This window comes from Hippopotamus amphibius, chromosome 5, assembly GCF_030028045.1.
Source record: "Hippopotamus amphibius kiboko isolate mHipAmp2 chromosome 5, mHipAmp2.hap2, whole genome shotgun sequence".
In the NCBI taxonomy this organism is placed as follows: domain Eukaryota; kingdom Metazoa; phylum Chordata; class Mammalia; order Artiodactyla; family Hippopotamidae; genus Hippopotamus; species Hippopotamus amphibius.
In genome coordinates, this window is record NC_080190.1 from 494,496 (window position 1) to 506,928 (window position 12,433).

The window sequence follows — 12,433 nt, forward strand, 5'->3', positions numbered from 1 at the left end:
GCCCCCACTCGCCGCAACTAAAGAAAGCCCGTGTGCAGCAAGGAAGACCTGACACAGCCAATAAATAAATAAATAAAAAGAATGTAATTTTAAAAAAATTCAGGTAGTACATAACGCGTGCAGATTGCAGTGGGTGGAGATTAGGAATGAAGGCACAGGACAGACGCGGCAAAGGGCACGTGAGCACATTTGGGCAGCGATTGGATGCTGCTGGGGGGCGGGGCTCCTGCCCGTGCCGCCCGGCAGGGGCTGCCCTGGAGGGGATGCGGCCCACACAGAGAAAGTGGTAAAAAGATGCCTGGGGAACAGGCTGGAGGAAACCCAAACGATTCAGTGATGGCCCTCGGGTGGCAGAAGGTCATAGCAAGGTGTTGTTCTATAATTGGGAAAAAATGAGAATAATGGTTCTAACACGCTTGCCTGAGGGAGACAGCCCTGCTGCTGGGCCGCCCTTACGCTTGACATCCGTTCCGGTTGCCACGTCCTCTCATAGGCCCTGGAAAGGACACACACGTCAGAAGAGAGAAGCTGCCTCAGAGAACCAGCCGGCCAGGCAGCCGAGGGCCCCGTCCACCTCTCGGCCTTCAGCCCTGCTGGCCCACCAGCAGAAGCAGAACCCCTGGCCGGGAGGGGTTGTGGGGCATCCAGGGACCAGAGCAGCCCCGGCCTCCCAGGAGAGGCGTGAGGACCCCAGGCCCAGACCCCTCACCCCTTCGCGGGAGGGGGGGTCTTTGTCCCTACCGTATCAGAGGCCACACAGTGGGATGAGGTGGTCTCCGCCCTCTGTGCCCCGCCTCCGTCCCTCAAGTCGGCTGAGTGGCGTCCAGGCAGGGAAGGTGTGTGGCGTGTCTGGATGCCCTACAGTGGCGGTCACCTGTACTGCCGGCCCCACCCCTGGACGCACCAGGCCGCCCACCCTGCCCACCGGATGCAGTCAGGCTGGGCGGCTGGCTGGTGGGTGGTGAGCCCTCTCTGGGGTGCCAGAGGAAAGCCCACCATCCGTGCACACACACGTGCTCACCCGTGCACACTCAGCCCCTCTCTGTTCCCACCGCCTGCGGCCCAGGCTCTGACCGTCCTGGCTGGGCGCTCCCCTGTGATCCACGGCTGCCTGGAGCCGGAGGGTCTCGGGACAGACGTCCCCCCACGTGGTCCTCAGCCTCGGCGGCCAGGACAGGTCAGCCCCAGCCCAGCCCCTTCCCCAGGTCCAGGGTCCATTCAGCCTTCCCAGCCCCCACACAGGTCAGGGGCATCGAGCCCACAGGGGCTGCTCAGCTGGGGGCTCCCCTGGGAGATGGTGCCCCCAGGGCCCCCACCGGCCCAGCCGGGCCAGGCGGCTTCTCCAGGGCGGAGCGGGAAGGGGCCCCCCCGGAAGGCGCCTGGAGCCGGGAGGATGTTGGTTCTGGCTTAGGCTGCCTTGTCCTTGGGAAGCTAGGCTCTCCCTGCTGGTGTGGGCCGTGTCCGCCTCAGCAGAGCGGGGCTGGTGCTGACGGAGGCGGGAGGTGACCAGTCTCAGGCTGTGCCCCACCCCAGCGCTCCCCACTCCTAACTGACCCCCAGACCTCTGCTAAGGGGCCCTCAGCACCTGCGGGGACCCTGAGGGGCCTTGGATCAGGGACGCTGAGCTGGCCTAAGGGGGGACATCTGCCCGTGGGTCAGCCAGCCCAGGACCCAGGAGACTCCCGGGGGCTGCGGAGGTGGCGGCTGCGGAGGTGGACGGCCTGAAGGTGGCAGGTCCCTCCCCAAACCTGGCGGCCTGCCCCCCTCAGTGAGAAAGAGACCCCCAGCCCCTGGGGCGCGGACAGCAGTGCGGGTGCGGGGGCCGGGGCTGCGGGCAGGGCTGAGTGTGTGAGCGTGTGCGCGTGTGCGCGTGTGTGCGCGACCAGCCCAGCGGCCCAGGTACGCGGAGGGGCGCCCCGTGCCCGGGGGTGGGGCTGCCAGGTCCGCAGTCTGGACACAGAAGCCACCGTTGCTCCTCGGGTTGGGGGTCCTGGGAAGGCCAAGGGTGTCCTGGGAAGGGCCGTCCACGCCGTGGCCTTGGAGCGCGGAGGGCAGTTCCCATGGATCCGCCCCGGAGAGGGGAAAGAAAATATCCAGAAGCCGAGATTATCTCCCCAGCAAGTGAGTCGCTCAGACACAGCCTTGAAGCCCCGACGAGGAGGCAGGGGGGCCCAGGCCCAGGTTTAACTCCTTGTCCTCCTCCCGGCCCCTCCTCAGAGCCTCCAGGCCCAGCCTGGCCTGCCCACGGGTCCCGCTCGGGGACCCGGCGCCAAAGGGGCTTGCCGCAGGTGCCCAGGGCCTCCGGGGCCTCGGCCTGCAGTCGTGCTGGCCGCACGGCCCTCCCGACAGGGCCTGGCTCAGGCTCTCGGCTCCAGAAGCCCCGAGCCTAGGAGGCTGCAGAAGCCACAGGGTCTTGGCCCAGACGCGGTGTCCCATCACCCCAGCTCTCCAGGCCCACGTCCTCTCCGTAAACAGGGTGTGGGGGATGCCAGATTTCACAAATAAAAATTCAGGACACCCAGTTAAAGTCCAGTTTCAGATCAATAATGCATAATTCTTACCGTGGCCACGTGCCCCTCATTACCGTGTGTCCTCCACCACGTGGACCTCAGGCCACCAGGATTTCCACCTCCCGCTCTTCGAGGGGCCTTGGGGAGGTTTCCCGTCTGAAGACACTGCAGTTCGAGTCTGTGTGGGGCAGTTCCTCCTGGGTGGACAGACGCCTGGGGGTGGAATCGCCACGTCACCGGGAAGACGCTGCTTCAAGCTGCTGCCTCCAGAGGGGTTGGCCATTTTCAGTGCCTCCTTTGACGGGTGGGGAAACTGAGGCCAGGAGAGGCGGCCTGCGCACCACAGCCACGTGAGCCGCAACCAGCCCTCCGCCGCTCACCGTGGAGGGACCACTGGCCCTACCCGGCCTGCCCCTCGGGGCGGGGGCGCCGGGGGAGGACAGCCCTGGGGACTGCGGGTCACACGCAGCGCCGGGCTGGGGTGAGGGGCAGGACTGCGGCGCCAGGAGGGAGGCCGAGGTCTCTGTGTTCCAGAGGACGCCCTCTTGGGAGCCCACCAAGGGTTAACGTAGGCCAGTCCTGGGGCTGAAAGCTGAGGCCCGAGCTGAGCAGACAGCTGTAGGAACCCCCCCGCCCCAGGAATGAGCGGGGGAAGGAGTGAGCAGTCCTGAAGGACACCCCTTATCGCCCGTCAACTCCTGCCAAGCACGTCCTCCAGGGCCAGCAAGGATACTTTCTTGTCTTGTGGGCAGAGGGAGGGCCGGGCCCAGCGTGTTCTGTGTTCCAAGGGCCACGCGCGGGGGCCACAGCGCCCTGGTTTGGCTGGACACAGCAGGGGCCCTGCCCCAGGTGACCGGGCCCAGGACACAGTGCCCGGACCTGTGTGGGTGCCAGAGTCGGCAAACGGGAAGGCTTCCCACGGTGGGGGGGGGTGGCCGCCAGTCGCAGGTTCAGGGGCGCGGGACCCCGCAGGAGCTGGACCCCAGTCCCTCGTCCAGCCCCCCCGGAATCCAGCCGCTGTGTCTGCCCGGCGGGGACCGTCCTCACCACTTGGGGAGGGGGCTGGACCCAGTGTGCCCTGCTCCCCTCGGCTCCTCGAAAAGTCTGACGGGGTCCCCCAGACGGTGGCGGCAGGCTCCGTGGCCGGAGTGCAGAAGGGGCTGCTGAGGCCCCGCGCAGCGCCCGGGAGCAGGGCAGCCACCTGGGGCGCCCCCGTGGCGCAGCGAGCGGCCCGAGCGTCCACCGGCTGGGGCCTCCCTCCCCTCGGCCACCCTGGGCGGAAGCTGCCCTGAGCCCGCTGCTTCACCTCCAGGAGCCACAGAGCAAGGCTTCGAGGGGCTGAGACCCCGAGGGTCTGGGCTCTCCGGGAGCCGGGGTGGGCTGGCTGGGATCGAAACCCCCGTGGAAGGCCCGGCTCCTCAGCCCCCTCCCCCCTCTGGCCAGCTCCGCGTGGCAGCCCGAGGAAGGCTCCCGGACACCCAACACACGCCCGTGGCCTTTGGGGACGCACAGACGCTGGGTCCGGCCCCCGCTCCACGGGTCGGCCTCCCACCCAAGCCCCGCAGGCTCCGGAGGGTGGGGGGCCCGCGACCCTCCACCGCCAGAGGGGAAGCGGGAGGAGGCGGGGGTTAGGTGACGGGCAGGGCCAGCGGCGCAGCAGCGGGCGGGTTGGGGTCCACACGCCAGAGGCCCTGGGCGGGGGCCAGAAGGCCTCAGGCTGCCGTCCCTGCCCCATCTGCCTTGCGCCTTTCTGGCTTCGAAAAGTAATTAGCAGGCGTGGATTTTAGCATCAGGACGGGGAGGTGAAGCAGACCAAGGGACGGCCTCTGAGGGGCTTCAGAGCAGCAGGTCCGCTGCGCCCACCGCCCCCTGACCCCCGTCTCTGCTCCGTCTGTCCATCTGCCTCTCGCCCGCTTCCCTCCTGCAGGCCCGCGGGCCGCCTGCCTGAGGAGCCCAAGGTCACGGGTGCGAGAGTGTTTCCCAAAAGCTGAGGGAGGCAGCTTTGAGGGGGAGGGTTGGGAGGGATGGTGGCTCGGGACAGGGAGGCCCCAGCGTCGGGGGAACTGGGGCCCGAGGAGATGGTCCCGGAGTCGCCGCTTGAGTGGGGGCTTCACCCGTCAGCCTGAGACGTAGCAGGCAGCTCTCCTCGGGCCTCGGAGCCCCCAGGTGGAGGGGTCCCCCTCCACCGCGGGCCCCTCCCCTCCCCAGCAGAGGTCGGGATCTGACAGCCCCTTTGTGGCCCCATCCTGCCCAGAGGTCGGCCGGGCCCCTCCCGCCTGGGAGAGCCCTGGGCAACCGCACACTGACGTCTTCAGCCCCTGAGCCCAACTCCAGGCTGCAGGGCCCCCAGAGGCCCTGGGGCTGTGGGCAAGCTCCTGGCAGGGGTACCCACCACCTCCCCCCGGCCCAGGGTCTGCAGCTTCTCAGCCACACCGCTCGGCCCCGAGGGGTCCAGGCGACGGTGGAGGTGTGACAGCAGGGCTGGGCCAGGCCGGCAGGGCCCCTGCCGTGTCCACGGGCATGGATGGTCACTCTCTCACCTGGCTCCCCTCACGTGTCCACCGGCCTTTGCCCATCCAGGAGCTCCCCCCCCCAGTCGGGGTTTGATGCAACAGCCCCAAGCCTCCACGGGCCCCGCGAGAGTCCGAGGAGCAGCTGCACACACACCACACACTCGGACAGACACACAGACACCCGGAGCCGGCCTCAGGGCGAAGGGAGGGCAGGGTGCAGGGGCCTCTCTGGACCCTCAGGCAGGGAGGGGAGCTGTCCCTGCTCCCGGAGGCGCACACCACCCCGGGGGTGGGGGGGGCACGGAGCTGTGGGTGCTGCTCGGGAGGGGCCCCCAGGGACGGGGGAGGGGACCTGACGGCCCATTCCCCGCAGCTCAGAAATGTCTGTGAACTGAGTGGTGGACGCTCATCCACGTGGACCCAGCTGTCCACCCTCCAGCGGGTGGACAGGGAGGTGAGCCACTTCCACACACGGCAGCAGGCTGAGCGGCCCTCCTGGGGCCCCCGGGCCTGGGAGAGGCGCGGTGCGTCTGTGCGCGTCTCTGCGTGGGCAGCCTTGGGCCTTCGATCAGCTGTCCCCTGGCTGCTGTCGCCCTCGCCTGTCCCTGCAGTGTCCCCCGAAGACTGCAGACCCCGGTCCTTCTCCAGACATCCTAGGGCCCTGGCGCGGAGCTGAGCGCACAGCGGGCAGGTGTGGGACCCGGGGGACTCCTGGCAGCCCCAGTCCCACCCGGGTGGCCTCCCCGGGGCCGGGGTCCTGGGGCTCCGTGCCCAGGGCAGGAGGCCCGGAGGGGAGGGGAGAGATGCTCCCTCCCTGGCGGCTGTCCCTCCCCCGAGTGTGTGTTCTGGGCCATGACGCAAGCAGAGGCACGCCGCGAGATAAGGTCTGGAGGAGGCTGCCGGCCGCGGCTGGCCCCGTCCCAGGTCCCGCCGGCAGCCCCCGGCCCCGCGGGCCTCAGCGCCCACCCGCCTCCGGAGGCTGGGCGCCCTGCTCAGAGCGGGTCTTTGTGCCCCAATCTGGCAGGTGCGGGGGCGGACGGGGTCCTTGGCACAGCGCGGCCCGGGACCGCAGGGGAGGCCGCGGCTCCGGCGCCGCCCGCCAAGGTCTCGGCCGCGCATAAAGGGGCGCCCGGCGGCCGCAGGGGCAGAGCCCGCGGTGCACACGCGGCTCTCCTCCGCGCTCCCGCCGAGACCCCGGGCCGAGGCTGACCAGGTAAGGCCGCCGGCCTCCCGGCCTCCCTGCCTCCCGCCCGCCCCCACAGGACGCCCGCAGCTTGTGCCCGCGCCTCGCCGCCCCGGACGGACCCTCCCGGACCCGCGCCCACGCCGCTCGCCGTTCCTTTTTCCTATGCATATACTTCTTTGAGGGTCTGGCCTAAAGAGGTGTAGGGCATGGGAAAACGGGGCGCCGAGGAGCCCGCGCACCCGCCTGCACTGCCGCACGCCGGACGCGGACGCACCAGGACGGCGCCCTCGCTGCTCCTCAGGCGCCGGTGGGGCACGCGTCGTGGGACGAGAAGCTCGGGGAGCCCCGGCTCCGTGGGTGCCCGAGAGCCGCGGCCCGCGGGGCCCGGGCCCGCCCCGGCAGCAGCGCGGGGCAGCCCACCTGGGACGGCCGCGGGGTCTGGGCCCGGGGCCCCCGGGGCGGGACCCGCGGAGAGGCCGGGGGAGGGGGGGTGTCGCGGGGCCGGCGGGGCGTCATCCTCCGCCTTCCCCGTCCTTGTCATCACGAGGCGCTGGATCTTCTGTCGGGAAATGTCAATAAAGATGGCTTCATGTAAGGTTCGGTGTGGAAGGGCTTTGACCATCGCTGCGTCCAAAGCAAATCCCTCCCCAAACTCGTGTGGCTTCCCCTCATCCAGCTGGTGGGGGCGGGGTGCATTCAGTAAGAGGGGTCTCGAGGGAACGTGATAAAACATACACGAACAGGAGGCAATGAGACGATTCCCGGGCACGTCGGCCGGGGGGGCGGGGCCTTCCTGATGACCTTTCTGATAGCCGGGGTCACGGGGCGGGACGCTCCCCGGGCGCCGGCCGTGCTGGGCGGGCGGGCCAGGACTCCCGGGGCCGGAGTGAGCACAGCCCAGGGCACCGGCCTGCTGGTCTGGGTGGCAGCCCCCCTGGGGGCCCCAGAGCTGGTGGTCTTCACTTCCTGCAGCAGGAAAGGGAGAGAGGGAGCCCATGATGGTACCGGCCCCGCACGCGGAGCTCGGACACCAGGCTCCGTCTACTACTGGTCCTCCCAGGCTCGGCTGTGGGAGGCGGGGAAGGGGTTGGCTGCAGCAGGGAAGGCAGGGTGGGCAGCCCCCGGAGGCCCTCCCTGCTCAGTCAGCTGCCCACCTCCACAGTGCCCTCCATCCTCAGCAGGGGGCTGGGGAGGCCCCCCTGGACCTTTGGGAGTATTAAAGGGAAGCACGTATATACAACATCCTCAGTGCGTGAGCAACAGTGGCCTGATCCAGACACCTGTTTCCTGTGATGGGAGAGAGGTGGGTTGCAGGCACGGATGGATCCAGGCAGCCAGTGACTGGGCCTTGCTGTCTACCGCCATCTTCCTGTCGGCAGCTGCAGGGCATGGCTCCTGGGCCCCGGAAAGGAAGGCCCTCAGTCACTGCAGCCGGCCGGGCATGCCCTCCCCGGGCTTCTGGACTTGCCCCAGCCGCAGGGGGCAGGGTTCCTTGTGGGCAGCTTCTCCAGCAGGGAGATAGCCAGAGTTCCCACCAGGAGGTCGAGCAGAGCAGGCCAGTGTGTCCTGTAGCAGCTCTGGTTCAGCTGAGGAGAGCAGCCTGGGGCCAGGCCTGGCGCTGGGAGGCCCTCGGAAAAGCCAGGTGACCCCTACAGGACGCCAGTCCAGGGCGGCCCTTGTCCCGTAAATGGGGGGGTGGGGACCACGGGGGCAAAGATCCTGCCCCACAAACCTCAGCGTGGCTTCCCTGCGGAGGGGCTTCCCTCCACCTGGCCCCTTGCCCCTTGTAACTACCGCCAAGGCTGGGAACGAGGGTCTTACTGGCCTGGGGAGGGGGGGACACGGAGCCCTCCCACCCAGCTGTGGAGGCCGGGGTGCTGGGCCTGCCTGCCGGCCCAGGATGCTCGTGCTCCCCGAGGTGGCCGGGAGCCCCGCTGTGCGGTCCTGACCCCTGGACAAAGATGGGCCTGGGGATGGCAGGTCCTCTGCCACCAGGCGCAGCTGAAGTGGGAGGAGGACTGAGAATCTGCTGGTGGGGGGCACTCTCACACCTCTAAGGGGGCTTGGTGGGGCCCAGTCTGTCCTGCAAGCCCACTCGTTCCACTCAGCTTGTGGGGCTGGCCTGGCTGACAGCACCTGTTCCTGATCCACAACCAGGGGTCGCAGCCTGGGTGCCAAGAACTGGGTGGCTCAGAACGGGGGGGGGGGGGGGGGGGGGTATGCTTGGCCCTAGGAGGGGGCGGGGCCAACACCCAAGCAGCCCCACCCAGCACCTCCCAGGACCACTGAAGACAGGAAAGTTTAAAGTAAAACAGACTGCCCGCAGACCCCAACAGCTGCTTCCGCTGTGTGTTGTCCTTTGTACCTCACCGTGTGGATTTTGAACCTTGTGAATGTAAGTCTCAGGTGTGAGGTCCTGCAGACCATCACCGGGTCTTGCTCCCAAACCGGAGGAGGCGGACCTGGCGGAGCCGTGGGCTCGCCCGCGTTTCCACCCGGCGTCCACAGCAAAGTCCCCGTTTCCCTAAATTGGGACGCAGAGTGTTCTGCCCAATCCCCGCTGTCCAGGGAGGCTCTAACGTGCCTGTCGGAGCAGCAGGAAGCGGGGCCACCCCTGAGGCTGTCCGTGTCTGCACGGGGAGGGCTTGGGAAGCATGGTCCCACCGGTCACTGCTGGTCATGGCGACCGTGGGTTAGAGAGAGGACCAGGCAAGGGAGCATCGCTGCCGGAAGTGGGCGGAGGTTGCAGACAAGTGACGCCCAAAGCCCTGGGAGTGGCGGCGACGGCACGCCGACAAAAGACACACAGACAGACACACACACAATCACAGGACATGGACACGGGGCATCGCTCAGCTTCCCCTGAACTGCTGGGCAGCCTGGGAGTACAAGACGCGTTAGACACTCGCTAAGTTTTTAGGGCTGAGAAAGACTGAAATCACACAAACCTGTATGTGTTGAAGCAAATCCTGACCCCATAAGAAATGCTGAATAAACGGCTCAGCACGACGATAAAAGCCCCGCCTCTGTAAAGTAACCCACAGTCGCGGTGGAGAGACAAGCCCCACGCCGTGGTGCCGGGAACTCGGTCCAAACCCCAAAGCCTCCGCCTGGCCTTCGGCAGCTGCCCCCACGCCGTCCGGGGGCTTTTCTCAGACACCCGGGCCTCTGCTTCTTGCACAGAGGCTTTCTGCTCAGAACCCTCCCTCCACAGCGAGGGTGCCCAGCCCCTCCCCGCCCTCCTGCCCACAGGCGCCAGGGCACACGCTCGCCCTCCCAGCTGCGCCCCTGCCGCCCTTCGCTGGCCACCTGCCCCGTCCTCAGTCCCTCTTTCCCAGGAGCACCCCTGTAACGAGCAGCCGGGTCCTCTCGGAACCAGCCCTGCACCGCGCCGGGACCTGGGCGGCATCCCCACCCGCCCGCTGCCGCCCACGTGGCGCAGACGCCCCCCGGGTGCTGTGGACGACAGTGGGCATTTGAACTTGGTGCACCCCATCCGAACCCTCCAGAAAGTTGGCGGCCACGGGTCTTTCTTCCAGCACTGAGAAGACTGCCAGGCGCGCCTGCCCGCTCTACCGCGGGGAGGGAGAGCTCCTCTCCTGCTCCGGGGACACCGTCCTGCAGGCGAGGACAGAGGACAGCTCCGGGGGAGCAGGCCAGATGCCGCGTGGGCCCGTCCTCACCAAGGGAAGGAGCAGGACAGCGCAGGGAGCACAGTCTCCGGCTCACAGGCGCTCTGGCTGGAGGCGACCTCGCCGTGGAACCCCGCCGTCACGGCTCCTTCCTGGTTTCCAGCTCTGGGGTCACTGTAATCACGGAATTCAAACCCCAAGGTGAGAGACACCTTCGCATCCTCCTAATCCTGTCACAGTTTCCATCTTCATACACAAAGCTTGGAGGCATACAGCATCAGAATCCACCTTTACTTATCCCAACTGGAGACCAGTTTTCCAGCACCTCCTCTGGAAGAAGTTACCCTTCCCTCGTGCGTGAGGCCCACGCGGCACACTCCACTTTGGCCTTTGACCATTTGCTGATGCACCACTTCCTAAACCAACCCTTTGGCAGTTTTCAGGGAGGAAGTGGTTCTAACCCGTCTCTGTAAACCCACCGCAATCCTATGGCCGGGCAGGTTCCAGGTCCCACTGGCGGGTGGGCACAGGCCCACAAAGGGCACCGCCGTGTCTCTGTAGGTAGATGCCAGCCAGCTCTGCACACCCAGTGTGTCTGACAGGACTCAGCTGTGGGCTTCTGGGCGGCCACACTCCTTAAAAGGTATCCGTGGTCTCTGGCGGGGCACAGAGGCCCCCAGCGCCCCAGGGCAAAGCTGGGCTCCGCGTGCGCACCGGGCCCCCAGCATCCGGGAGGCAGCACATGGGGGGCTGCCTGCTGCATGAGGCCCACACCAAAGCCAGGGGGGCTGGCTCCATGCAGCAGGGGCCCCAGAAGGAGCCCGCAGGCTGGGCCGGAGCCCGGGGCCCAGGCAGGGATGCCCAAGGGCACAGCAGCTGCAGGCCGCAGCCCAGGGCAGAGGGCGGGGGGCAGAGCGCCAGGGGCGCACGCTGCGCAGCCGGGAAGGACGTGCTCAGCCGGGAGGCCCGCAGCTGGCGCTTGTGCTTCATGCGGCGGTTCTGAAACCAGGTTTTGATCTGTGGGGACAACAAGGTCAGAGCAGGATAGCGGCGGGGCAACCCCGCCCCGCCCGGCCGGCCCCTCACCTGCACTTCGGACAGCTGCATCTCCAGGGCCAGCTTCCGGCGCTCCAGCGGGCCCAGGTAGCGGCGGTGCCGGAAGGTGCGCTCCAGGGAGCTGACCTGCTCCGCCGTGAAGGCCGTGCGCACGCGGGGACCCCGAGCGCCCTCTGCCTCCTGGCTCAGCCCTGAGGGAGGACGGAAGGGCTCCCAGTCCACGTGGCTGAAAGTGCCGCCCGGAGGGACACGCATTCCCCCTCGGGAGGTGCCACCAGCTCTGTGACTGTGGACGTGGATGGCGCTGGTGCTGGCGACGGGGCCTCAGGAGGGCAACCCGCCCTCCGGCCTCCTGCTGGGTCAAGGCGACGCCCCTCCTCCCCGTCAGCCCGAGTGTGGAACGGGGTCCAGAGGCACATGTGTTGGAAAGAGGACGACAGAGTGGACGGCAGTCCTGACGCGGCCCCTCACCCCCCTGCCCAGGGTTCCCTTCCAGGAAGCAGTTCTCTTTTGCCTGCAGACAGGAACTCCAACTCACGGCGTGGGGGGTGGGTGCAGGCGGAGCCCGCCCTGCGCAAAGGCGTGAGGTCTGGGAAAGCCCTCCCACGGACTCCCCGCCAGGGCCGCCCCTCCCCGTGCACCCAGGCTCTGGCCCTGGCACCGTGTCTCTGGCAGGTCTGTTCTCTGACTTCTGACTAGGAGATGCAGCAGCGCTAAGCACCCCCGTGAGGTGAAGACGTCTCTATGGTCATTAAACGTCTTTAAAAATGGAAATTTACAGGGGCTTCCTAGGTGGCGCGGTGGTTAAGAATCCATCTGCCAATGCAGAGGTCACGGGTTTGATCCCAGCTCCAGGAAGATCCCACATGCCGCGGAGCAACTAAGCCCGTGTGCCAAAAAAAAAAAAAAGGAAATTTACAGATAATATCAACCCCATTTCTGGCCACGTAGGACCTGACACCTAAAAGCAGTGATTCAGTCACAAAGACTCCAAGACAGACTAAGAATGTCTCCCCCGCCAATGGCAAAGTGCCCCATCAAGTTTGGAAGCCATGCGAAGCTCACAAGGACGGAACCGCAAAGGGCCCAGGTCGTGGCCGCCCCTAAGCAGACCCGCAGGACGCCAGGTGGCCGGCGAACAGGCCAAAGTCACGATGCTGAACGAAGGTGCCCGGCTCTGCGGGAGGAGCCACGGTGACCCCTCCGAATGGAGGTTTCGTGAGCTGCAAGATGCACTTACTCGTGGCCCTCTCGCAGAAGTGGGCCCCAAGGACTTAGAGCCTGAAAGCCATGTGTGCCTTCTGGCTCTGAGAGGGTGGGGGCAGGCCCTCCAGGAGGGTGGGGAAGAGGCGTCCGGAGGAGCCTGAGCAGGGAAGACCCCCACTGTGGCTCCTGCTTCCGAGGGGCAGCGTTCACCGGCTGGACCGGCGCAACCACCCAGCCCCAGCCCTGGAAAGAACGCCCCGTCTGTGACCGGGACGCGTGGCCCTCTTCCTGAACCTGCCCGACTCCCTTCCCAGCCTGGGAGGGCAAGGC

At 67.4% G+C, this 12,433-nt stretch overlaps 2 protein-coding genes across 2 annotated transcripts; both read right to left on the reverse strand.

Moving 5' to 3' along the window:
• Window positions 1-3,201: 3,201 nt before the first annotated feature.
• Window positions 3,202-8,890, reverse strand: LOC130853353 (collagen alpha-1(I) chain-like). Its single transcript, XM_057735073.1, has 7 exons — window positions 8,874-8,890; window positions 8,580-8,733; window positions 8,066-8,210; window positions 6,449-7,175; window positions 5,195-6,398; window positions 4,903-5,013; window positions 3,202-3,894 (listed from the first exon to the last, which is right to left on the reverse strand). Exons 1-7 carry the CDS (start codon window positions 8,888-8,890, stop codon window positions 3,202-3,204), a joined length of 3,051 nt encoding a protein of 1,016 aa, XP_057591056.1.
• An 891-nt stretch (window positions 8,891-9,781) lies between these two features.
• On the reverse strand, window positions 9,782-11,152 carry VENTX (VENT homeobox). The gene is made up of 4 exons (XM_057735074.1): window positions 10,928-11,152; window positions 10,614-10,858; window positions 9,893-10,015; window positions 9,782-9,827 (listed from the first exon to the last, which is right to left on the reverse strand). Exons 1-4 carry the CDS (start codon window positions 11,150-11,152, stop codon window positions 9,782-9,784), a joined length of 639 nt encoding a protein of 212 aa, XP_057591057.1.
• Between the last annotated feature and the right edge of the window lie 1,281 nt (window positions 11,153-12,433).

Excerpts from the sequence above, each read along its gene's own strand:
- VENTX (XM_057735074.1), bottom strand. The coding sequence starts at position 11,152 with ATGCGTGTCCCTCCGGGCGGCACTTTCAGCCACGTGGACTGGGAGCCC. Across the intron at positions 10,016-10,613 it reads CCAGCCCCCCTGGCTTTGGT|TGACCCCAGAGCTGGAAACC; the intron begins GTGGGCCTCATG and ends CCGTGATTACAG. Across the intron at positions 9,828-9,892 it reads CTGTCCTGCTCCTTCCCTTG|GACGGTGTCCCCGGAGCAGG; the intron begins GTGAGGACGGGC and ends CCTCGCCTGCAG.
- LOC130853353 (XM_057735073.1), bottom strand. Across the intron at positions 7,176-8,065 it reads ACCCCGGCCTCCACAGCTGG|GAAGTGAAGACCACCAGCTC; the intron begins GTGGGAGGGCTC and ends TTCCTGCTGCAG. Across the intron at positions 5,014-5,194 it reads CCGGCTCCGGGTGTCTGTGT|GGGCCCTGCCGGCCTGGCCC; the intron begins GTCTGTCCGAGT and ends TGGACACGGCAG.